The sequence below is a fragment of the Fusarium verticillioides genome, chromosome 4 (assembly GCF_000149555.1).
Source record: "Fusarium verticillioides 7600 chromosome 4, whole genome shotgun sequence".
NCBI classification, from domain to species: Eukaryota; Fungi; Ascomycota; class Sordariomycetes; order Hypocreales; family Nectriaceae; genus Fusarium; species Fusarium verticillioides.
Genome location: NC_031678.1, coordinates 587,478 through 611,226, shown reverse-complemented (window position 1 = coordinate 611,226; position 23,749 = coordinate 587,478). Strand labels below are relative to the sequence as shown.

General features: G+C 48.4%; 11 protein-coding genes across 15 annotated transcripts; 5 read left to right on the top strand and 6 right to left on the bottom strand.

The window, feature by feature from the left end:
• Positions 1–319: 319 nt before the first annotated feature.
• On the top strand, positions 320–2,530 carry FVEG_04530 (hypothetical protein; the record flags this gene model as incomplete). Its single annotated transcript, XM_018892318.1, has 5 exons — positions 320–424; positions 477–499; positions 549–662; positions 713–740; positions 797–2,530. The coding sequence occupies 5 exons, from the start codon at positions 320–322 to the stop codon at positions 2,528–2,530; spliced, it is 2,004 nt and encodes a 667-aa protein (XP_018748993.1).
• A 126-nt stretch (positions 2,531–2,656) lies between these two features.
• Positions 2,657–3,864, bottom strand: FVEG_04529 (hypothetical protein; the record flags this gene model as incomplete). The annotated part of the gene is made up of 3 exons (XM_018892317.1): positions 2,657–3,512; positions 3,562–3,727; positions 3,774–3,864. 3 exons carry the CDS (start codon positions 3,862–3,864, stop codon positions 2,729–2,731), a joined length of 1,041 nt encoding a protein of 346 aa, XP_018748992.1. The 3' UTR covers positions 2,657–2,728.
• Positions 3,865–5,099: 1,235 nt separating this feature from the next.
• FVEG_04528 (hypothetical protein) lies at positions 5,100–6,696 on the bottom strand. Its single transcript, XM_018892316.1, has 2 exons — positions 6,518–6,696; positions 5,100–6,470 (listed from the first exon to the last, which is right to left on the bottom strand). Exons 1-2 carry the CDS (start codon positions 6,589–6,591, stop codon positions 6,158–6,160), a joined length of 387 nt encoding a protein of 128 aa, XP_018748991.1. The 5' UTR covers positions 6,592–6,696; the 3' UTR covers positions 5,100–6,157.
• A 1,465-nt stretch (positions 6,697–8,161) lies between these two features.
• On the top strand, positions 8,162–10,817 carry FVEG_04527 (hypothetical protein; the record flags this gene model as incomplete). The annotated part of the gene is made up of 6 exons (XM_018892315.1): positions 8,162–8,482; positions 8,532–8,807; positions 8,854–9,077; positions 9,128–9,236; positions 9,315–10,505; positions 10,557–10,817. 6 exons carry the CDS (start codon positions 8,162–8,164, stop codon positions 10,815–10,817), a joined length of 2,382 nt encoding a protein of 793 aa, XP_018748990.1.
• A 2-nt stretch (positions 10,818–10,819) lies between these two features.
• FVEG_04526 (acid phosphatase) lies at positions 10,820–12,416 on the bottom strand. Its single transcript, XM_018892314.1, has 2 exons — positions 12,297–12,416; positions 10,820–12,251 (listed from the first exon to the last, which is right to left on the bottom strand). The coding sequence occupies exons 1-2, from the start codon at positions 12,388–12,390 to the stop codon at positions 10,909–10,911; spliced, it is 1,437 nt and encodes a 478-aa protein (XP_018748989.1). The 5' UTR covers positions 12,391–12,416; the 3' UTR covers positions 10,820–10,908.
• A 627-nt stretch (positions 12,417–13,043) lies between these two features.
• Positions 13,044–14,066, bottom strand: FVEG_04525 (hypothetical protein). The gene is made up of 3 exons (XM_018892313.1): positions 13,951–14,066; positions 13,823–13,902; positions 13,044–13,776 (listed from the first exon to the last, which is right to left on the bottom strand). Exons 1-3 carry the CDS (start codon positions 13,970–13,972, stop codon positions 13,198–13,200), a joined length of 681 nt encoding a protein of 226 aa, XP_018748988.1. The 5' UTR covers positions 13,973–14,066; the 3' UTR covers positions 13,044–13,197.
• A 4-nt stretch (positions 14,067–14,070) lies between these two features.
• On the bottom strand, positions 14,071–16,293 carry FVEG_04524 (methionyl-tRNA synthetase). 2 transcript variants are annotated; one of them, XM_018892311.1, is made up of 3 exons: positions 16,051–16,293; positions 14,704–16,004; positions 14,071–14,655 (listed from the first exon to the last, which is right to left on the bottom strand). In XM_018892311.1, the coding sequence occupies exons 1-3, from the start codon at positions 16,244–16,246 to the stop codon at positions 14,161–14,163; spliced, it is 1,992 nt and encodes a 663-aa protein (XP_018748986.1). In that variant the 5' UTR covers positions 16,247–16,293; the 3' UTR covers positions 14,071–14,160. The 2 variants fall into 2 exon arrangements, with proteins under 2 accessions (XP_018748986.1, XP_018748987.1); XM_018892312.1 differs by having other exon boundaries at positions 14,704–16,290.
• Positions 16,294–16,435: 142 nt separating this feature from the next.
• FVEG_04523 (hypothetical protein) lies at positions 16,436–17,488 on the top strand. Its single transcript, XM_018892310.1, has 2 exons — positions 16,436–16,580; positions 16,630–17,488. The coding sequence occupies exons 1-2, from the start codon at positions 16,535–16,537 to the stop codon at positions 17,091–17,093; spliced, it is 510 nt and encodes a 169-aa protein (XP_018748985.1). The 5' UTR covers positions 16,436–16,534; the 3' UTR covers positions 17,094–17,488.
• A 52-nt stretch (positions 17,489–17,540) lies between these two features.
• Positions 17,541–19,502, top strand: FVEG_04522 (protein farnesyltransferase/geranylgeranyltransferase type I alpha subunit). Its single transcript, XM_018892309.1, has 3 exons — positions 17,541–17,711; positions 17,762–18,352; positions 18,408–19,502. Exons 1-3 carry the CDS (start codon positions 17,660–17,662, stop codon positions 19,295–19,297), a joined length of 1,533 nt encoding a protein of 510 aa, XP_018748984.1. The 5' UTR covers positions 17,541–17,659; the 3' UTR covers positions 19,298–19,502.
• FVEG_04521 (mevalonate kinase) lies at positions 19,285–22,614 on the bottom strand. Of its 4 annotated transcripts, XM_018892308.1 has the most exons (4): positions 21,945–22,572; positions 21,427–21,883; positions 20,914–21,367; positions 19,285–20,860 (listed from the first exon to the last, which is right to left on the bottom strand). In XM_018892308.1, exons 3-4 carry the CDS (start codon positions 21,154–21,156, stop codon positions 19,577–19,579), a joined length of 1,527 nt encoding a protein of 508 aa, XP_018748983.1. In that variant the 5' UTR covers positions 21,157–21,367; positions 21,427–21,883; positions 21,945–22,572; the 3' UTR covers positions 19,285–19,576. The 4 variants fall into 4 exon arrangements, with proteins under 4 accessions (XP_018748983.1, XP_018748981.1, XP_018748982.1 ...); XM_018892306.1 differs by having other exon boundaries at positions 20,914–21,883; positions 21,945–22,614; XM_018892307.1 differs by having other exon boundaries at positions 21,427–22,572.
• Positions 22,615–22,798: 184 nt separating this feature from the next.
• On the top strand, positions 22,799–23,232 carry FVEG_15495 (hypothetical protein; the record flags this gene model as incomplete). Its single annotated transcript, XM_018904623.1, has 1 exon — positions 22,799–23,232. The coding sequence occupies one exon, from the start codon at positions 22,799–22,801 to the stop codon at positions 23,216–23,218; it is 420 nt and encodes a 139-aa protein (XP_018748979.1). The 3' UTR covers positions 23,219–23,232.
• Between the last annotated feature and the right edge of the window lie 517 nt (positions 23,233–23,749).

The window sequence follows — 23,749 nt, the reverse complement described above, 5'->3', positions numbered from 1 at the left end:
AAAAGATTGGTCAATCCCACTTACAAGAACAGTTGGCAATAACTTGCATGCTACAATAATTGTTAATTCATAAGTCGTATATAACAAGGCTTACATTGCTAGAAGCCCAAACTTATGCTAAACTTATACCAAGTTACATGAGTTACTCAAATCTTTTTGTCATTTAGGATCGAGGTCCCGAGTTTTCTTTCCTCCCCAGGCTGCCGATGAATTCTGGACCCTTATGCTTAGATCCTCGATTTGCCACTCCAAGGGGCGATTGCATCACGTGACACGGTGTCAATCTCGTGAAAGACTGCGCAAGCGGGAACGCCACTGCATGGCGCTGCACTTGCCCGAGCTGCTTCAGACTTTACTTTTTTTGCGCCAACTCCTTTTCAAGCGTGAATCTCTCCTCCCTTTCATTGTCTTGGTGGCTGGAGTGGTCGCCGCAGATTGAGGAATCTTTTCTTGTGTAAATTTTCTCACTTTTCTAGGCCACTCAGTATTCCTCCATCATGTACGTTTTTCTCATACCCATAGAGTGGCGATAAGCTTATCATATACAGGGCGCGGGCACGCAGTAACCAGAATGCTCAAGGCCAAAACGGTCAAACTGCTCAGAATGGCCAGAATGGTCAGCAAAATCAACCTAATCGACAAACTCGTGCTGTCTATGGACCGTATGTAAAATACTATTTTGAACCCCATACTCGTACTAACATGTCAATAGTCAATCAGCGCTGACCGATTTTCTTGCCGTAAGTTGATGGCCGTCACAAAGTGCACGTCGCTGTAGCATACTAACCATGATCAGTCTCACAACATCTCTGCTGCTCAGATTCGCTCAGATGCTGACGCACGTCGTCGACAAGCCGCACGTGATGATGCAGCTGAGGATGAGAACGGCAATGGCGAGTCTTCTGCGGCAGGTGCCAGATCTGGGCGACGTTCTAGTCGCAACGACAATGACGAAGCTTCGCTAAAGCGTAAGCGAGAAGAAGAGAAGAAGCTTGCAAAGATCAAGGAGAGCAAAGCTTTCAAGAAGCGCAAGCAACGATCAGACTTATCCGATGACGAACTTGCTCGTGCGTTAATGGAATCGAACTCTGGCCCTATGCCTGGACAGATAGAGCACTGCGAAATCTGCGAGAAGCGCTTCACCGTATCGCCTTATTCGCTTGCTGGTCCTAACGGGGGGCTTCTTTGTCCTCCTTGCGGTCGAGAGATAGCAAAAGAACGAGAAAGCGGCCAAAAGAAGAAGCCGAAGAAGCCGGCTAATACGGGTCCTGTTGGGAGACGTCGCGCAATTCAAAGTCGGATACTTGATGGCGACGTTGGTACCAAGAGCTTGGCCACTCTGTGCGTACAGACTCTGGCCAAGAATGTCGATCTGGCTGACAGTCTTGGGGACCTTCCTGATCACTTGGTCGACAAAATTGCACGCATGTTCTCTAAGCGTCGACTCCTCAAGCCAGAGACTTTGCCACTTTTCGTCCAGCCCGGCACCGAAGACCTCCATATCTATGATGGCGCAAAGCTGGGTGAACAAGATTACATTTCCATCTTTCAGACGGCTTCGAAACTCAAAAATCTTAAGATCCGATGTGGCATTCAGTTCAAGGACGAAGTCATGGATTACCTCTTGTCGCGTGACATCAATCTCGAAACTTTCTACCTTCACGGAGCCAATCTTTTGAGCGATGAGAAATGGCATAAGTTCATCCAGGAAAAGGGCGAGAAGCTGAAGGGCATCCAAGTCTATTATACAGACAATCACTTTGGAGACGAAACCATAGCCACGCTGAAGGATCATTGCTCCAACCTCAAGCGACTCAAGGTTGAGAACAACCAAAAGTTGACCAACGATGGTGTCAAAGCGATTGCAAGTTTGTCGGCTCTAGAGCATCTTGGACTTCAGCTACAGCACAAGACTGAATCTGACGCTTACATCGAAGTCGTCTCGAGGATTGGTGCCAACCTCAAGACCTTTTCTCTGAAGATTGTTCCTGAGGTTGACGACACGCTGCTGCAGGCTATTCACGAGCATTGTCGCTCCCTTTCCAAGTTCCGAATCACGGACAGCGAGTTTATGACCGACCAGGGTTTTGTTGATCTTTTCACCAAATGGACCAATCCTCCCTTGCGATTTGTGGATCTCCAGAAATGTCGACAGATTGATGCAAGTAAGCCTCGGGAGAACCCAGATAGCGTCGGACTCTGCAGTGAGGGTTTCAAAGCGTTGATGGCCCACTCGGGTGAGAAGCTCCAGTACCTCAACATTCATGCTTGTCGTCATATCTCACGTGAGGCTTTTGAAGAGGTCTTCCATAAGGATGCTCAGTATCCAGAGTTGAAAGAGCTGGAAATCAGCTTCTGCGAAGAGGTGACTGATTTCATATTGGGGTCGATCTTCCGATCTTGTCCTAGGATCCGAGAGGTCAACGTTTTTGGATGCATGAAGGTCAAAGAGGTTCGCGTACCTCGTGGTGTCATCCTTGTTGGTGTTCCTAATGCTCAGGGCATGATGGTTGAGGGATCTGATGATTAATCCCTGAGACAGCGCGTGGTGCCTGGTGTATGGAGTTATGAATCTCAGCATGGCCTTTGAGTCAGTAGCAAGGCATTGCATGGCGCACAGTATTGTGTGAAGCTAGTGAATGAAATCTGTTTTATATCCTATTTGCATCATATGTACTATGGTTTCGTTCATGAATCATGTCATTTCCCATTAAACCTCATACCCCTGTTAAGAGCGGGCCTGGTTATTCTTAACATACTCCTTATCCATCTGGACATAAGAGTTCAGCTTCTTCTCAAGCTCGGCATCAGTCATGGTGGCCCTCTTGTCGAGGCTGTCGGCGCTTCTGTATCGTCGCCAAGAGAATCCGCCAGCGTTACAGGCGTCAGTCGCCTGGAAGTAATGCAGATGAGCAGCAATGTCCAAGCCAAGAGTTCCACCATTGCATCCAAGGTTGGCAGCACCCTCACAGACCTTGACATCGTTGATAGTGTAGTCAACCTTGTCGCCTCCGCCGCCGGACAGCCAGAACTCAGGAGTTGTGTGTCTGTATCCGAAGATCAGAGGAGGGAGACGAGGGACGGGGTCATCGGCGTGTGTAACGCGGTACTCTCCACCAGCCTGGTTTGAGACGAAGGATGAGAGCTGTGCGTTTCCGACACGGGGAGAACCGTAGGTGTAGATATCGACGGGTGTTCCACCGACTCTCAAGTTTGCGGCAGCAAGAACGGCTACAGCACCTCCGAGGGAATGGCCTGTAGAGATGACCTTGAAAGAAGGGTTCGCCTTGCGAGCGGAGGCAACAGCAGCGGTTGCTTGGGATGAGATCTCATTCCAGGCTCGCTGGAAGCCAGAGTGTACACCACATCCAGAGACGAGACTGCAATCTTCCTGGCCAAAGTCGAGGTTGGTAAGCCAGTTTCGAATGTTGATGCTTCCGCGGAAGGAGACGACGATTTCCTTTCGGGCAGGGTCTGTCGCGACGTAGCCACCGATACCTGTCTTGGAGCCACTGGATGTGTAAGCAAGGGTATGATGTGTTTGTGCAGGATTGGACTTACACGAAAGATGTCACGATGGTAGCTCCGTTGCCCTGAACGGTTGGACAGCCATTGTTGGAGCAGGTGATCTTTGAGCCAGCTGCGGCCTCAGAGTTGCAGTAAGCTGCGGCGCCGTGTTGGATGTAAAACTTGAAATTGTTGAAGTTGGTTGTGGTGACACTAACAGCTGGGAATGTGAGCTTATGAAGAAATTGGAGTGGGATTGTGTTTACCTCGCTCCTCGAGGGAGTTGACGTAGTCGTCGAGAGCTACAGGGCTGGCTACCGCGAGGGTGATGGCCGAGAGAAGTGGTAGAAGAAGCATCGTGACAAGGGATAGAGTCCAAGGTATGGGTGTAAGTGAGGGTTGGCTGGCGAGGTGCAACTCCTGGAGATGCTCTTGAAGCTGAAGCTGAAGCTGTCCTTGAGATCGACTGAGAGATCGACATCGTGAGAAGAACCAGACGTTTATATATTCTTTTTTCTTCAGCTAGCTCCCATCACAATACCCGCCCACCCTCAGTCGCTGATCCCATCTCTCTCCCGTTCCCATCACATCACATTCACACACATCCACCCATAGTCATAGCTCCCGCCCCATCCATCTTGGCAAAACCCTCAGGTCGTCGGTGTAGTAACCGCCGCCCCAGCCAAAGTGAGGGCCGAACAACGGAAATGAAGCATTCGCGGCAGTCTAAACCTTCATGGTGTGTTCTACACTGCCCACCCCGCATTCTTGGCTCCATGATCCCAGCAGACAATGTCCCCTTCATCGGGCTCTGACAGCATTTTTCCTTGGTCCGTTTGTCGTTGGGCCCGGATGAGCTTCCCTTACAGGTAACGACGATCTCGGACCACGTGAGGGTCGTGATCAAGATGGTGGGCTACAGGGGTTTTGTTTAGTCTCTGTTACATTGCGATGGGTACTGTCAAAATGTTGGGACTTGTAGGGCTCTAGGCTTTGAGAAGAAGAAAAAATAGGAGAGGGAGAAAAAGAAAGAATAGTCTGGTGATCGTATGAATCGTAAGAGTGGTTGGTTGATATCCAATAATTAAGTGACAGTCAGTTCTGGTGTCACAGTGATGAGCAAACCAATTATAGTACAAACTACCAGATAAAACGTTACGATTTACCGCCTGAGCTATATCGAGTCGACTGACCAACCATCTTTCACAGAAACACTCACCTCCATCACTTGCAGAGCCGATCAACGGAAGTATACCCCGAAACATGTTGCAACCTTCTCGGCTCAATTCAGTTCAGCCTTGACCGCTATCAAGTTTTCCATTGCGTGCAGCGTTTGACTCTACGGGTTGACAAGGTTTACATTTTTTTATTGACAAGGGACCTTTTGTCAGGTGGGGTTTTAATTATGTGTGGGAAAAACAGGTTTAACTGATCTGGAGTAGTCAAGTGCCGATATCTGGGGAACACGATACCTAACCCAGGAAGTGCAGTAATTGCGGTAATATTGCATCGAGGTTATTAACTCGATTAATTAAATGTCAATCTGGCAGTTTCATCAGACGAAAGATATCCGAACATATTCGTATTTCTTTTGTTGTTCAAATATGGTGTTGATTGAACATGAGATTATGCAGTAGCACCATCACATGAAATGTCTCTGATTCTCTGAATTATTTCACATCTTACATTTCAGCTGCATTATCGAGTCTTGACACCTACCTCTTTCATCACCTTTCACACCATCCCAATCCTCTTAATGCAAGACGGGCCGGCATAAGCTGCATCTCTTGGACGCTAGTGTCATCATCATCACTTTCGATAGCTGAGGCCAGATGATAGCTATCCATGATAATAGCAATTGCATCTATAGACTTGTGATCAGATCTTCATACCTCTGTGTTTCTTTATCAGCATTATCAATTGGCTTGCCTTATCAAACTGTCTCTTATCGATTCTTTCAACGCGGTACCTCACAAATCTCAGTGATAGACATCTCCAATTCACAGCCTGCTTCTCCGCTTACTGCGTACCTGATGATCGGCGCACCCAAGAACATGCAGGCCACCACACTAGAAAATCCAAGCCGAGGAACAAGTCCCAAGTCAAAGCGCTTTGTGCCTGAAACGAGGCCTGTGATTCTCAGTTGAGAATGCGGGGTTTCGAACTATCCGCACATCGTGATGGTGTTGACTAATGGTAGCTCCGGTGAATCCGAATTAGGAACTGCATCTGTCTATCGGAACTGAATCCCATCTTTCTAATTCGAGCTCTTCTCCGAAGTCAGGTGCGATAGTTCGGAGCTTTCTGCATTGCTGGCCTTGCTGCAACACCGACGTCGACCAGCGTCATCACCAGGCTGTGAGCCTTTGTCAAATTCCGAAAATGTTCTGGAACTGGTCCTTCGTAAAAGTGCGTGATATTGTTCCCCCTTGTTTAGACTTCAGCTGCAATATGCAAGTTCGGCACCCCGCCGAGATGTGAGAATGCAAGATCGTTTGTTTCTTTTGTTAGGTCTTTGTACAGATTTGTATCACGAGAGAGACTAAGGCATCTGCACCCAAGTCTCTGCTCTCTTCTCTGGTATCGTACACAATTCGCTCATGCTTCATTGACACATGCCCTCCAACCTCCTCAGGCCACATTCACAGGCTTACTGAGCGATATGCCTTCGGCCCTTGATCTTCCTCCTGAGGAGAATCTTCCTCCCTGTCTTACTGCGCTTACGGCATAGAAATCCATGTCTGCGCTTCTGAACCAGTCTCGTATGTCCGTTCATGGTATTTCGTGGTCCGCAACGAATCTGCATATCGCCCAGGGCAGGGTGTGCTGAGATGGCGCCCGAAGGAACAATATCGGCTGATGCGGCTGTCGAGGGGGTGAAGCTTGAGGGGAGAGCGGTTCTTCGTATAGCACCGGTCATGGGAGTGAGCGAGGGTCGGAGAGGGACGAGGGTTGTGAACGTCCTGATGGAATTAGTGATGGTTTGATAGAGGCATGTGGATGAGCTTACCTGGGCGATTGAGCGAGGGTCTTGGCCAGGACTGGGCGCGCGAGGCGCGTAATAGAAGAGAACACCGTGTTCATTTCGGTAGAGCGCGCAGAATTGAGACCGCGGCTTGTGATGTGGTGATGCAACGGCCGTCAAGTCGTTGGTGATGTAAATGTTGAAATTTTGAGCTTCAGTTGAGAGTGACGCTGGTGTTTCGAGGTGGGGCCGATTACCCTGTACTTCCCTTTTCTCTTCAATGGCTTTACTTGATCCTTCCGTTCATCCTCATCTATGATTAACAAATTTCTCAAAGATGAAATCGACTCTCTTCGTTCATCATCAAGTACGAAGAATAAACCATTCCCCGTATCACATTGATCAAAATATTGTGCTAGCCAACACCTCTCGCCAACATCAGCTCAATCTCGGGGATAATCTCTGCGCCCATTACAACCCTGTGTTACAATACAATCATGCAAGATAGAACTCACCATCAGAAAGCCGGCTAAGTCTGTCCCAATCATCTCAAAGCTATCCCAAGTCTTGATTCATCCCATGATTCTTGATAAAGCGCAATGCTCAATGGCATCTGAAAGGTCAAATGGCAGCGACAACAACGCTAGACTTGGAGACTTCACGCTGAATTCAAGTTGAAGACGGCATGGCCAATTATGATTGGCTGTTGGAGGCTTGGAGCTGAACAACCGCCGATGTTGGTTGTTGGTTGATGTGTTTCTCCTCCGGCCACTATAATGACCCCTAGGATGCGTTTTCCTGGGAGCTTGTCACCTTTGTTTATCGACGGCGCTTGCAAGTCGCAGTGCCGTCGATATGGACATTGATTGCGACATTTGTTCCGGTATCCTTCAACAGTGAAGTTCTCGCATAGCTGAAAGCAGCCTTGCTACCCGTCCTACCCCGGCCTGTCAGAAACGCAACTCAAAACAATTGGCTTGCGGTTTCCAAAACTGCAGGGCAATTGATCGATAAGATAAAACATTTTCATCTTGCGAGCTGCCTCTTTGAGTTATCTCTTGCCTCTCTCAGCTATGCGCTCAACCCCCTGCAGATAGCTGAGTGAGTGCTTGCAGCAACCAACAGCATATGCCAAAGCGACCAATGAGATCAAGTTTCTATGTTTCGAAACCTGCCGGTTGATTCCTTCTTGACCTTCACCTGAACTCTATCCTATCTTGAAACCATTTTGGTTCCTATCTTTGCTCTTATGCTGGTCGACAATGGTCTCAACCACCTGCATCGTACAGCCGATATGTCTCAATTGTTGGCTGAGAAGTCATCTCTAACACGCCAAGAAAGTTCCTCACCCAAAACTGCTTCCCGAGATGTCTTGATATGGCAATAGATATACTCGAGCTGAATACACCCTTGACTCCAAGTGAGGTGAGCCGATGGCCGGCGCGTAGTTGCCTAGAAGCTGGAGCGATGGCAGCAAAGTCTGTGGGCTTGTTTCAATTTACAGAAAAGCTGCTTTGGCTGTGGAGGATGGGATGGTCAAGTCGTACTGGAAGATATAAATCTGCTCAAGTCCCGCCAGTAGTCATAGAGGACAATCCATTTCTCAGCTTCAATTTCTTATCAAGATACCCTTGCCTAAATCTTCCCTTTCTTATTTCATTCTTCATCTTTTACTCTTATCAATTCATCATGGCTGGTCCTGTTGAAGTTCTCTCTATGCACCCACACGCCCTTGACACTCCTCCCCGAACGCCTCACAAAGGCTTTGATAGCCTCAATTCTGGCAAGGAGAGCCCTAGAAAAGTAATTGGAAAATTCCCGACCGATTCCAGTCTTGGAGACGTTTTCTACGATCCTTCTCCAACTTCGGTTTCTTCACCCCGACCTCGCGATGATTCCAATCAAGAGGTCATGCCTGAAGATCCCTTTGATAGTCAGCACAATCGCATTCTATTTGATGCAATTGATGCCCTGCAATCCTTTGGTGCCGGTGATTTGAGCATCCCTCAGGTATGTAATCTTAGGAGTGTTGGACTCTCGCAGTACTTACTAGTGATAGCTCATCATTGTGGGAGGACAATCCTCTGGAAAGTCATCTCTCCTCCAAAGCTTGACTGGAATTCCTTTCCCCGTCGACAGTGGCTGCTGCACTCGGTTTCCCACACGCATTGTCTCTCGTCGCACTGAGCCAGACAGTGACGATTCATTCCGCATTACTATTGATCCTGCGGAAGTTGATGTTCCTGGTTTGGAACCTGCATCTGATAACATCAAGAACTATGAGTGTAGCGGCAAGATCCTCACCAAGGAGAGATTTGCCAAGGTCATAGATGAAGTAAGTGATTCATATCAGTTTTAGGCACCTGAGCTGACAGCCGCAGATATCCTCTGAATTTATGGGCCTTCGAACTGGTCTAGGAGAAGACAGAAAGAACTTCGTAGCAGAGGTCCTCAAGATCGAGCTGTCAGGGCCCCATCGCTCCTATTTCAGTATTCTTGACCTTCCAGGCACATTTCAGAATGCTTCTGCCGTTAACGAGACAGATCAAGCCAAGGTCGAGGCTATGGTCAAGGAGTACATGAACAATGAAGATAATATCGTTATGTGAGTTAGCTTGGCATGATATTAGTGATCGATCATACTAACAATTGAAGCTGCGTTATCGATGCCCCTACAGACTTTGATAGACAGGAGATTTTGAGGCTGGCCAAGAAGCCCATCAAGCAAAACCGCTTCGTCGGCGTTTTCACAAAATGCGATATGGTGCAGCATGAGCCAGAGGCGACCAAGAGGGCGAGTTAACCGTATGGGGTTTTTTTGACCACGCTAACATCGAATCAGATTGTATCAATCGCAACTGGCAACTCTACTCATAGACTCGGACGCCTAACTGGTGGCTGGTTCCTGGTTCGCAACCGAGCAGACAAAGATCCTGATTCTTTCGATCTCAGCGCCGCAGAGAAGAAGCTATTCAGCAAGAGTCCCTGGAACTCTGTTTCTCAAAGCCGCTTGGGCTCAACTGCAGCCAAGTCATATCTTGGTACCCTTTTGAGCTCCAAGATACGCGATTGCTTCCCAACACTCCGCAGTACAATTCAGCATAACCTTGAAGAGAGACTACACGAGAGGACTATGCTTGGAGAGCCTCGCACTAGCCATGCCGCAAGACAGCAATTTGTTGTCGCTACTGTCCGAAAATATGAAGAGATGGCGCAAACTGCTCTGGACCGTCCAGGATTTCTCCACCACAGCATGGAGCTTCGCAGAGAAGTCAGTCGCTTGAATGCTGAATTTGACAAGTTCATGCGAGCACGAGGCGGTACCTGGGAGTTTGAGGATATTGACGTTGATCCTCGCGTGCTGCTAGATGAACATATGACTCTTGAGACACAGGCGAGGGCCGAGGGAAAGCGATTGCCCCCGCGTGTTCGCAGTGTCAATAAACCGAAGATCGACGCTTCGCTTGACAAGGAATTCCCGGGCTTGTCACACATTCAAGACACAAGAAATCTTATGGTTGCCATTCAAGACAAGCTAGTGCTCTATCAGGGATCTCTTCTGGATGGAATCATCAACCCGGATATCTACCCAGATATGTACCGAGAGCAAGTCAAGAAATGGGGACACATCGCGAACATTCACCTTGCGCGAGTGGCACAAGCAGTCAGTCGATGCACCGCCTCCATTCTCAACGACGTCTGTCCCGCGGAAAGTGAGACGTCAACTCTATCGAGAGAGTTGACCGCGCTCTTGGAAGCTTCATGGAAAGAATCCATGCGGAGAACTGAAGACTTATGCAAGTCTCAGTGCGAGATGGAGACAAAGTGTGTGCGACTACAATCCACTGGCCCTCGCTTTGGGGATGAGATTCATGGTTGGAGAATCCTGCGATTCTATGAGGGATTCTCCAGTGTTTTCCAGGATTGCGAACCGGGACAACTTGATCTTGCCAAGTGCTTTGAATCCTTCCATCCAAGTCTGGGCATGAACATGGCTGTTGATGTCCACGATGTTCTCAAGGCTTATTACAAGGTATGCGCCGTGGGCTATACCTTCAGTTTCAACAATTGCTGACCTCTATAGCTCTCTCTGGACGCTTTTATTCGTACCATCAACAACACTGTTATTGAGTCGTTCATCTCTGGTCAAGACGGGCCTGTCCTTAGCCTCAACACCAACCGAATCCTTAGTCTCTCGGAAGATGAGATGAAGATTGTTGGTGGAGAGAATGAGAACACTGCCAGGAGACGTAAAGAGCTGGAGCATGATATTGAGAAGCTTCAAGGTGCCCTTACTATCGTCGATAGGGCGACTCGACAAACAGCTGCCTTGGAGAGGAACTGAAGTGGATATCACTGATGGGGAGTATCAATCGTCATTCACTAGCCTACAAGTTACACAATCTTTTATATAGTCATTCCATATCGTATGCATCCTAAACCTTAGCCGCATTCCCATCAGTGCTACCACTTCGAATGCTGCTCTTCTCATCAGCAGGGGTAGTTCGCTTGCGTCTCACGATAACGAAGGCAGCCGCTCCAACGATAGCAACAACACCAAGAGTAACCATGGCACCAATGACACCAGCAACGGCGTTGGACATGCCACCCTTCTTGGAAGTCTTGTTCTCACTCTCGCCCTCAGCACTCTCATCATCGTCCTTGTACGCAGCACAAAAATCTTCCTCGGCGCCACACTTGGTGCACCAATCTCCAACATCGGTAATAGCACGCTTCTCAATCTCGGTCACAAACTTTGACCAAGGGAGAGAGTCCTCGCCAGTTCCAAAGAGTGGATACGTCTCAAGATCGCCGGCTGTGCTGTTGCGGAAGAGCCAGCGAACTCGAAGGTCTGCCTCAGGGTTTGAAGGGAAACTGTCTCTATCATCATCGGTGAAGAGCTCAAAAGCCATGGTAGATGCGTAATCTGGTAGACCGTAGAAGTTGGGAGATACATCAAGAAGATCTGCAAGACCGAAGAAGGCAAGGAAAGTATCGTAGCTTCCAGCGAAGAGAGAAAACTTGAGCTTTCCTTCAGAAGTAACGGTCTCATTCAACTGGTTAAGAATAGCACCAGAAAGAGTCTCAGCGCCAATGGCTCGAGCAGGATCAGACTCGTTCCAGTTCTGGCCGAGTTCCGCAGAGTCAGCGAGCGTGCGGAGCTGAAGAAGGTCCGCGTTTGAGACATTTCTGGCTGGAGAGGTGCTGTTGTGAATGCGAGCGACATTGACGAGGTCGAAAATGTTGTATGCGTTCTTGTAGGTCATGTTCTCGGGACGAAGGTTGTAGACGCCATCGGAGAGAACATCGTAGAATTGCTCGTAAAACTCTTTAGTTTCTTCCTCGCGTTGAGCGAAGACATCACTCTTCATGAAGGACTTTGAGGCAGTGACATATTTGGGACAAGCATCATCGCCCTTGATCCAGATGGTGTCTGGGGAATTGTCGTTGATAGTGTGAAGACGAACATATTGGTATCCATCAAGAGGAGCCTGGCTCTCAGAGCCGTTGTTCAGAGTTTGAGAAGCAATCTCAGGGTCTAGATCCGCAAGAGGAGGGTAGAATCCTTGAAGGAAAGCTGTAGCCGTATTCATGAGAATGCCCTGATCAGGAGCACTAGCAAAGATCTGAGAAGGTGTGTATTCATCCTCAGAAATGCCTAGGATGCGATATTGAGACTCTGAAGCGAGATATCGATCACGGTAATCTCTTCCAACTTGGAAGTTCTGCTCTGCGCCGAGACTAGTAAGGGATTGAGCGCCGTACCACTTTGTAGTGCCTATTCATGTAAGTGGGAATCATCAATTGAGCTTGTTAGACATACGATCTCCATGACGACTAAAGACTACAGCGCCATGAATAACTTCACTGGCAACACTGCCAAAAAGGAAACTGAACGAAAGAGTCTTGGAATGCATTTTGAAGATATGAATTAGTTAGAAATGGAAGAAGAGCGATGTCCCGTCGGAAGTCGGGCTCGATGCTTGTATTTATGCTTAAGCAAACGCTAACTCTAAATCCCACCCTTGGTCTTGGCATTTGATAAGATTCGCCCAATAAATCGCTCGATCAGCGGAACTTTGTCCGCGAAGGGCAAGACTAGTCTACCAGTCAAGTTCGTTTGTACAACACCGAGGAGATCCTCTAGAGCCTTGATGCACAAGTGAGTGGATGCACCTTGGGAACCCCGCTCGTGGTCTGATAAAGAAGGTTGATGATTGTGGTGTGAAGCAAGGTTGAGGGGAAAAGAGTCAATGGCTTGAAGATATGTGAATGTAAAGGCTAGAAAGGCCAATGGTTTGGAATTGTGTGGGGATGGGTAAGCTGTGATGTAATGAGATGCAGTAAGAAGAGGGCTTGTTTAGCTTCTAGGAGTTGGTGAACGTTATCAGCTAAGTTAGTGTCAGGAAAGGACTGGCCTGCTCATGATGAAGAAAGAGGTTTAGATGGCAGATATGTTGAAGTTTTATAGTATAGCTTTACCACGATCCTGATAACAAAGATGATATGAGTGTGGTGGTAGCTTCTTTGGTAAAATGCATGAAGATGAAGGACCCCAGCAACATATATGGCTTGAACGTTTCTAAATGACTTACAAATGAACACAAATAAGGAATGGGACAATGACAATGAGAAAAGTTGATCCGTTTCAACAACTTGACGTGAAAGAAATGGGCCTTGGACAACTGCTTGTTACTAGAGCTGTCTCATCGATACCCTCACTCTCACATCTCATATTTAATTTCTTTGAACTCCTCTTCAGCTCCCTTCCACCAATCTCTTCTCAGAATCTCACCCCACTCAATAGTCATGAGAATCTCCTCAAAGTAATTCACCTCTCCCTTCTGCACGAATCCCAGCTTCTCAAACAAAGCTCTGCTGCCTTTGTTCCCCTCTTTGATCTTGACCATCAAACCCTTCAGCTCTTTGGCCTCATACTCTGCTAGTATACCGTCCAAGTGCTTTTGGATATAAACGAGCAATGCACAAACAGCCGCTTGCCCTAAGCCTTGACCACGATGTGAAGGCGATGCGATCATGACGTCCACTTCACCTGTGACCCATCCCTCTGTATCTGTCTCTGTTTCTTCATCGTCGGATTCAAAAGGGTACAGAAAGAAGTTGATGTCCCCTCGCATGACAGGATCTGTATCCGCTGTGCCGGTTTTCACAAGTGATACATCTTCGGTGAGCGGTGCGCAGACGATAAAGGTGAGCTTATCAGACGATGTGCGCCACGATTGCTGGTTCTCATATTCCTCATCCAAAGTCATGGGCTCTGAAGCTGTAGCTTCTTGGATATCCTGGGATGTGTTAGCATGTGAGTTTCTGGTGATGGTGAGAGCCTACAGGATCTTGCATCCATGCGTGGTATTGCTTCACATGATGCGCTTCGTATGGAACGAGCAAGGCTTTGCTCGTTGAAATGGCTACTACTCATCAGTGCATGTGCTTTTTATGGAGAGTGTAGCATTTACCTGTATTTTGGTTGATCTTCATTGCGATTTGTGAGGTGTAAGTTGTGAGGTGAATATTCACAGTTCAACACCATTGGTGAAAAAATGCGAGTCAAAATGGGGCACCGAAAAGCTTCTTACAACCACAGCAAGAGCCAAATGTAGGACAACATGCCAACGCTTTCTTTATATTGTACATATTTTACATATTTCGTTACAATGATTCATCCACTATTCTTTCGTCTCAGCCACTTTCTTTTCTCTCAGCTTCTTTAGTCTCAGCTGTTCAATTCTCCACCTCTCTCCAGACTCTTCAGCCTCCCGAGCCTTCTGAGCCTCCTGCGCCAATGCCACCACCACACGACCCAATCGATTGTTTGGCCCTTCCATCCCAGCCACGATTTCAACATCAGGCAGCTCGATGCCCGCGACAGGAGGGAACATAGAACTAAAGGCATCGGGCTTTTGGCTCACAATAGCAGCTTCTGTGCCATAATCGAGATCGGCGTCAGCGCGAGCATACACGACAGTACGTCGCTCTGGCTTGACACCTAGACCGTCGAGTAGCTGCGTAGCCTTTTCGGGCATGACGGGCTGTAGAAGGATGCCTGCGATGCGCAGAGCTTCGGCGGATCGGTAGATGACCCAGTTGAGGCGGGTTCGCGCATTCGCGTCCTGCTCTTTCACAATCTTCCACGGCGCAGTTTCTGAAACAAAGCGGTTGGTCTAGAGACAGGTCAGTCACTCGAATTCAGATGGAAAAGGAATACTCACGTCCTGGAGAAGCCAAAAGATATGTTGTAGGGCATGGTTCACTTGATTTTGATCCATGTGGGTTCGAATTTCCTCCGGTAGGCTTTGCAGACTCTTCTCGAGACTTAAAAAGATATGAGGGCTTTCTGTAGGCAAGAAACTGCCACGGTTCTCAAACCTTCCAGCCTTTGCAAATTCAACTGCCTCAGTTGTACTCCAAGCAAGCTTCCTGACTCGAGCAATTCGGTTGAACAGGTTGCCAATATTGGCCTGAAGGTCCTTCTCATAAATAGCAGCGATAGATTCGTTCGCGTAGTCCGAGTCGCTCTTGTAATTACCATTCCGCATAAGGAAGTATCGCAGAGCGTCGAGACCCCAGCGCTGAACAGCGAAGAAAGGGTTGACGACGTTGCCGACAGATTTTGACATTTTGCGGTTCGACATGGTCCAGTGGTTGTGGCAGAGGATCTTCTTGGGTAGGGGAAGGCCTGCGGCCATGAGAAGAGCAGGCCAGTAGATTGCGTGGAAGCGAATGATGTCTTTACCGACGACGTGCATGTCTGCTGGCCATATTCCCGTATCTTTATCACCAACCTGCCACTTTGTGCCGAATCCAGACGTGGTCAGATAGTTAACAAGAGCATCCACCCAAACGTAGATGGTAGTGTTGGGATCTTCGGGATCCTTGACTCCCCAGTTCAGTCTTTTCGCAGGGCGAGTGACGGAGAGATCCTCAAGATGATCTCGTACCCAGTTGCGCACTTCATTCATACGATCAGCTGGTTGAATCCAAGTTGGGTTCTCGTCATAGAACTGAAGCAGCTTCTCCTTATATTTAGACAGCGGGAAGAACCACGTCTTTTCCTCGACCCACTCGACCTTGTTGCCAGACTCTTTGCTGACCGTCACCTTGCGCCCTGTCTGAGGAGAAATGCTTGACTGGACAAGATCTTCAGGATAGAAGCACTCATCACTGACGCAGTACCATCCCTCATGCTTCCCCTGGTATAGTCCCAAGCCTTGAGGTGCGCGAGCCTTGAGAAGAAGCCAGAACTGCTGTACAACGTCTTTATGTTCTTGATCGGTGGTACGGATGAAGAAATCGTGTGAGATGTTGGCATGTTCGGCGAGGTCTTTGAACTTGGTGGCGTTATTGTCACAGAATTCCTTCGCTGGTATTTCTGCCCCCAAAGCTGCCTGTTGAATCTTCATGCCATGTTCGTCTGTGCCTGTAGCGAGGTAGGCCTCATGGCCGCTGATTTGCTTCCATCGTTTTATGACATCGGCCAGAACCATGGTGTACAGGTGACCAATATGAGGAGCTGCACGGCAATTAGACACGACAGAGCTACGAGGCATCAGACTGACCAGCATTGACATAAAAGATTGGCGTTGTTACATAAAATGGCTTCTCTTTGCCTGTCGACTCAGTGCTATTCGAACGGCGCCATTGTGAGGTTGGCGCATAGGCTCGACATCCTAGCCGACTCAAATTGGATTGGCAGGCCAATCGAGACTGTATTAGGCGAGCGCCTTGTAAAGACTGAAACCTGAAGGCCCTCATGGCACTTGAGAGCTTCCAGAGCTACGTTTCTTGCTGTAATTCTGAGCGGAATGTGGGGGATATAGAGGTGAAGCTGCAAAGCTTCATACGATAAGCTAGAACTTGTACCGTGCGAGTAGATTCTGTGATAACTGTCCATCTGCCATCATCGCAGGCATCTTTTTTGAAACTCTGCCTGGAACCGTTTCCCTTTGCGCCAACCTTGAAAACTCGGGACCTATTTAAGCCCGTCTTCTTCCTGCTCTTCAATTCTTTCCTCTTAACATCAATACACACACAAACACAATCATGTCGGCCCCAACACTAGCAACAGAGGTGCAAACCTCCAGCGATGGTAGGCATCTTCATCTTCAACCCGCGAAAGTAATAGCTAACAAACTCAGCTGCGGAGATCTTCACCAGCAACTACTACCAAGCCATAAACAGACAAAAAGATATCCTCCCATTCTACATAAACTCCTCCCAAAGATACCCCATCGCCGCGGACATCTCCATCAACGGCGCAGTCCTCCCTACACCAGACGACTACTCCAAACTCCTCGAGGCGCAAGGCAAAGACGCGCACTATGAAATCGAATCATTCGACGCACACGTCCTCAACCCAAATTTCGCAATGGGCGCACCCGAAAACATCTTCGACAGCGCGAAGAAGGAGAAGAGCGGCGACAAGATGTCCATCCTCGTCACTGTTATGGGCAGGGTACAATTCGGAAAGGGCAGAGAGGCGCCTCAAAAGATGTTCAACGAGACGTTTGTCCTCGTGCCGAACTGGGAATCTATGGTCAAGAATCCTCCCAGGGGTGTGAAGAAGTGGCTCGTCATGTCTCAGAACTTTCGCGCCTTGTAGGGCTGGGCGGAGGGTGAAGAGATACCGATTAGAGGGGAGACAGAGTTTGAGAGAAGCTTTGGGAAGACCAAGCGTGCATTGAATGAGGATAACAGTCACGCAAACTCGGCCAAGAAACCCTGTGGCCAGAAGCCGTAGGGGGCAGGTCGAGCCACTCGGAGTAGAAGATCATGAACGAAAGATACAGATCGAATGGGCGAGAACTGGACTTTGATGGGCATGAAAGACGAGCCGGTATCATGGCGCATAGAACAATAGGGCATTCAGGTGGACGCAGATGATATGCTTTCATAATGCATCGGTTAATTTAGACAGCAAACCAACAGGCAACTCATTTTACACCACCAACAACGGTTTCCCAACACTACATAACAAATATCCGAGCTTAAACACTATTTGCACGTGCTCATATTGTTCTTCGACGAGGCTTCAAGAACAATAGGTAGCTTCATTTTGGCGGGGTGTTCTCCCCTGCACCTGCATCAATCCCCATACAGCAAAAAAACAGTAGAACCCAGTGACAAAACCCCACCATCCATCACAAACGTAGCTCTCCAACTCCAACAATGCCACCCAAAACAAAAGCCAGCTCCAAGGCCCCGAATCCCGAGCCCAGAGGTATATTCCCTCTTCACTCGGTCTCTATATATCTGTCTAACATTTCCCAGCTGCTCCAGAATCCCCCCCAGACACCGTCGCCCAGCGTTCGCGGCAGCGCTTCTTCCAGACGAATCCTATCGAGAACCGTCGTCAGCAAGTCGGGTTATCAGCACTCACTCCCGCTGAGAAGAAGACCTACGCACATGTCAACCTCATCCAGCCTGCTATAGATCGCAGTATACTCGTTAACCACAAGACAGAGCGCGAGTTCTGGAAGTTTGTTACAAAAGAGGGTCTACCTATTCGCAGACTTCCCCGCGACTACGTCTGGGGAAAGGACCGTTCCGGACGAGATATTGGGACATATTCACCCGACGAGCTTGAGCAGCGCACGCTAAAGCACGCAAAGCTCACATCGCTGCAAATACAGCATCGCCAGTTTCTCAAGAAGCGAGAGAAGCAACTCGAAGTAACCACTGAGGAAATCACCGCGGAAAAGACGAGAAGAAAAGCTATGGCTGCACTCAAGAGGGACTTGTACGGGGAGATCACGGGAAGTCTGGCCCAGGATCCTGAATGGGACGATGTCATCCCCATCCCGCAGAACGAGCCCGAAGGCGCCCTCGCGCAGATTGCCTATCCGGACGACTATGCCGAGGGTACGTCCGTTTAATGCCCAGTTCTAAAGGAGTGGCTGACTGAACAGCATCATAGCCGTATCCTACCTTCGCGCCGTCATGGCCACGGAAGAATTATCTCCCCGAAGTCTGCGTTTGACAGAGCACGTCATTTCCATGAACCCAGCACACTACACTGTCTGGTTGTACCGCTTCAAGATTATCTCGGAATGCAAGCTTAGTATTCCCGATGAGATCACATGGTTGAACGAGGTTGCTCTCAGCAATCTCAAGAACTACCAGATTTGGAACCATCGTCAGCTCCTGATGGACTACTACTATCCTCTCATCGAGGAGGATACTGCGACTGTTCGTCAACTGGCTCGTTCCGAGACGCAGTTCATCACAAAGATGCTGGAATCAGATGCCAAGAACTACCATGTATGGTCGTATCGCCAGTACCTCGTCTCCAAGTTGTCCATGTGGACTATGAGTGAGCTTCTTTCCACCCAAAACCACATTGAGGAGGATGTACGAAACAACTCAGCTTGGTCGCACCGCTTCTATCTTGTCTTCTCAGACCCCACGGCTTCCACCCCTGGATCAGGACCTACAGAGCCAGACCCTCGCATTCCAGCAGAGACGATTGATCGAGAGATCAACTACTCCAAAGAGAAGATTGATCTAGCACCGCAGAACCAGTCTCCTTGGAACTATGTCTTTGCTGTTCTGACCAAAGGCTCTCGTCCCCTATCTTTCCTTAAAGAGTTTGCCGAGAAGTTTGTCACTGCACTGGGAGAGGAAGCAGAAGAGGTCCGCAGTTCACATGCGCTTGATTTCTTGGCCAAATTGTACGATGAAGAGGGTGACAAGGAAAAGGCTGAGCTTTGTCTACGGCGTCTTGGAGAGAAATGGGATCCTGTACGAGAGGGATACTGGAAATACCGTGTGACACTGCTGAAGAGCGGCCAGAGCGCAAAAGAATAGTTGGGGATGTTTTGATATGGTGTGATCTGATACCTTGAGCCCAGAATTGTATTCCCATTATGCATTGAAATCCCAAAGACCTAGAGTGCCCAAATGAAGTGAGTAGAAAGAACATGTCGCATTACTAGATTATAATCATATATATGCCAAAAACTCCCAAAGAGGCCTTTTCCACCGTTTCTTCAAGTCCTAGTTGTGTTTGACCCTGCGTGGCTAACCAGAGGGGTTTCATCGGAGCAAATGCTCAATAGCTTGAGCGTGTTCTGTCTTATTATTGATTTACTGGCTTTCAACTCGCCAGAACTTCCATCCTTCTCTTTCTCCAGTATCGCCATGTACTCCGACGAGCTTTTCGACACCCTCAGTGCCCTCGGCTTCCAAGAACTTCTCAAGATCAATCTCCATACCACCCGAGTCGTCTTCCTCTGTACCGTTCTTCAAGACAGCTGGCCAAAGGACGCCAATACCGTCACCACCAAGAGTCGTCTCGAATTTGGCGTAATTCTCGGACTCTAGTTGTTCTTCAAGCTTTTGTAGCTTATCTGTGGGTACACCAGGTCGTAGAAGTGTGATTGAGCATCCACCGCCGCCAGCGCCTGTCAACTTTGTCCATCCAATACCCTCATGGTCGACAAGTTCTCGCACTCGTTCCAAGCGTGGATGGGAAACACCCAGGGATACTAATAGGCCATGATTGATAGTCATCAGCTCGCCCACCTTGCTGAGGTCCGCCTCCGAATTGCTGTCAAAAGAAGTGTCATGAATGAGCTCAGAAGCGGCATCCGTGACCTTGTCCATCGCATCCAAGATCGTGCCAACAAGCTTGGGGTGGGTTTGCTTGAGCTTTGCAACCTTGGCAACCTCGTGTGCAGTAGACTTGGATTGTCGAGTGTCCACCAACAACAGAGGCAGTTCAGGGAAATCCCACAGAGGTCGAACCGTCGGTGGTTTGGAGTAATCTGTCCGTTGAAACACCACGGCTTTACCTTGTGTCGCAACCGTATTATCCACACCAGAAGGGTTCCCATGAATACACATCTCTGACACAAATGCCCATCTGTTGATTCGTTCGACTTGAAGTCGTGCTTCTTCCGAAGGTTGATCTGGGTGAGGGCCGGATAGTGTCCGTAGTTGAAGAAGAAGAGCCGCTGAAAGGCATACTGAAACTGACGCGCTGCTGCCCAAGCCAGCACCGATTGGTATTGTTGATCGGAGAGTGTATAGACATGGAGGGAAGGATGGCGATCCTAGCGATAGGAAGAGGTAGAGGAAAGCTGAGACAGAGCTATGATGAACTCTTCGAATCTCCTCTGGGTGGTTGGGTGAGACTACTTCGATGTGTGGTTGGATGGCCGCAACAAGATCAGGGTCGAGTTCTGTTACGAGAGAGTAGTATGACTTCTTCTTGGAAGGCTGTTGGAATGTGTCCCATGGCAGATCGTCAATATTCCACGTATGAACGAGACCGATATCAGCGAACCGGAGCGAGACGGTACGTTTCGACTTGGAGAGGGTGGTGACGTGAAGGTATGACCGCAGTGAGATGGCTGCGGCAATGGCTGCCTATGCGCCAATCATGTAAGCATGCAATTGGCGATAAGATGGAGCCGACTTACCTTTCCATGGACAACAGAGTGTTCTCCGAAAACAATGACCTTTCCTGGTGCCGATACCATGAAAGGAGGTGCCATAGGGCTAGACATTTTGCGGCTCAACTTCATGCGACGACGGGCACTGCCATTGCTGGAGTCGCCAGATGTTTCGGACCCAGAATCGGAGGCAGGGCCATGACTGTTGCCGTTGCCATTGGCATGGCTGCCATTGAGCCCGTTCACCATGACTGGGGTCACAGATGGCATGGAGGTGATTGTGTCGCGCGTGTTGTTTGGTGTTGATCTTATCTCCAACTACGTGGTCTGACCCCTGTCGTGATGAATGTCTGCAGTATGTTTCGTAGAAAGTAGAAGAGATGTAGAGCGAGAAATAGCAGTAAATGATTGTATGAAGCTAATTGAATTCAACGGTAGAAAGAAAAGTATAAGAAGCACGAAAGATGAAGGAGGAAAGTTGCTTAATTCGGTAAATTAGTGGTTGCCTTTCTTGACCATCGTCAGGGGGTGGAGAGTAACTTCTTTAAATTCGAGAGCGGGGGTGTGATAAGTTAAAATAGTTAGGAAGGAAGCGGGCAACAACGGACGGACCTCGACTCCCAACAATGCAATGCAAGCCAGAGAAGATAATGAGAGGCAATAAACAGTAGCGTCACAGATGAAGCGTTAGCTAGAGTTAGACGTGGGTGACTTAGGTTGATGCACCGCTGGGAATTGTTGGCGTAATGAATAATTGAGTCCCCCGCACTTTCCACCTCTGGCCCTAGATCAGCGTACCTGCCTTTTGACACACCTCACAGCTGTTCCAATGGAACAGAGAAGGAGCAGGACGATGTAGGGAAACGCCCGTCAACCGAAATAGGAAAGGTTCCGGATGTGAGTGCCTCGATGGTGCAGATGACAGTTACCAACGATCAACAAGATGAGGTGGAACTAACTGCTTTAACGAGACAGGCTAAGGGACTTGGGTTACAATCTAAGTGCTATCGTTATTATCTCCTCTTCAAATTCGAGATAAGTTGATATGAGATGCCTACAAGACGTTGCCAACAGCTCACAACATCTGTCCTCTGTTGTTGAACTGAATGTGTAATGATAGGCCTCCAATTGGAAGAACTCAAAATAGCGGTCTAGCGCTAAAAGTCAAGTCTCCAGCTGGGCTTAGGTTTATCTGGAGACTGAGCTGAGCCCACCACGACTTAGACGTCCCGTCTCCCGCGATTTGTCGATGCAGCAACCGAGAGTGGGAAATCGAACAAGCAAAACAATATGAACCGAGTTTCCCGGCGAGGACCGGGTATTTCAAGGTTTCAATATCAGGAATGCCTATCAGTTGAAGAAGAGATGCACAAGAACTGCACAAGAGACAAGCATCGGCATTTGTAGCCGCGTGATTGATGATGATGACAATAGCAACGAACAATACAACAGCAACCCAACCGTGTGACCCTGTGTGCCGGATAAGCCGTCTGGCTCAGCTGTTGATCGATGCGCCAGAAGAGCTTGATTGTGATATGTAGCACTCTGGTTGGTTGGGCGGGTTCTCTGTAAATCAGGTTATGAGACTTTGAGCCAGCCTCGAATATCTGCCGAAGCAACAGAACATTTGGAGTCGTTGGAACTTGCAGGTTTGCAGTTACGTCCGTCGTCGAGGCGAAGCTAAAATATGACGACAGGCGGGAAAATATCCATGCCGGTGCCTGCAGCTATAACTTATTGGTGTGGCCGTATCCGTACTTGGAGAAGCTGCTGCCTGCTGCAGCCTGTTACTGGACGGCAAAGAGTGCATCAATTGTCGCATACATAACGCTCCTCTTGGCTGCTGCAAAATGCATTGAAACACTTTCGTATTCGCATCTCGTTTATACGAATACTATTAAACAGACACAACATGACAGCACCAATCGCTTCAGCTTGGAAAATCATTCCATCCTTCGAATCAAAATCAATACAGAGAACTCTTAATTTCTATGTCGACTTTCTCGGATTCGAATTAGGCGGGGTAAAGCCAGAGGACGGGCCATCTTCAGATTATACTTTTTGCTCGATCTTTGCAGGGGACAAAGCAGCGGCCAATATCTACTTCTTCAAACCTGATGGTGATGTCAAACCTGGGTCGGTATATATCGCATTGGGTACAGAGCAGTTGGACATGCTGCATGATACTGTCATTGGTCAGAGAAGTGAGGTGATTGAAGAAGCGATTGAAGATAAGCCGTGGGGTTTTCGGCAGTTCGCTATCAAAGACCCTGATGGGAACAAGTTGACATTCTTCAAGTTTCTAGAGGGCGGCAATCCAGACACAGAATAATTCGAGGCGTTCATATGTCAGGACTACAGGTATACCGCTGTCGACCATGACTGGTTGGCTGAGGGTTCAACGAAACTGGGGAAGACAATCTCAAGATTGAGGCTATCATTGGGGAGTAAGAAAACATCGAGACATTAACATAAGGTGTCAAAATAAGCTCAGCATCAGGCATCCTAAAGCTGTACTACGTTACCTAAGTCTTCTTGTCACTGAGGTTCAAGGTCCCTAAGTTTTCTTTCCTCCCTTAGGCTAATATTTTGACAATGTTGCAAGAGTATTGTGAGATTCTCTGAAGGATTTGGGATCAAGATGTGGCACGACGGCTATATCAAATGAACGGAAATCTCCTTGGGCTATGACCAGTATCAATCCTATGGCTGACGACTACGTTGCTGACTGTGATCCTTCCCAGGCAACTCGATGGCGCATCATCGACTGAACCCCGCATCAACGTCGTCAAAGATGCCTGGTTAACTGATTATTTATTGAGCTCCATTGTGAATGGTAAAGGACATCTAGGCCTCTATCAAT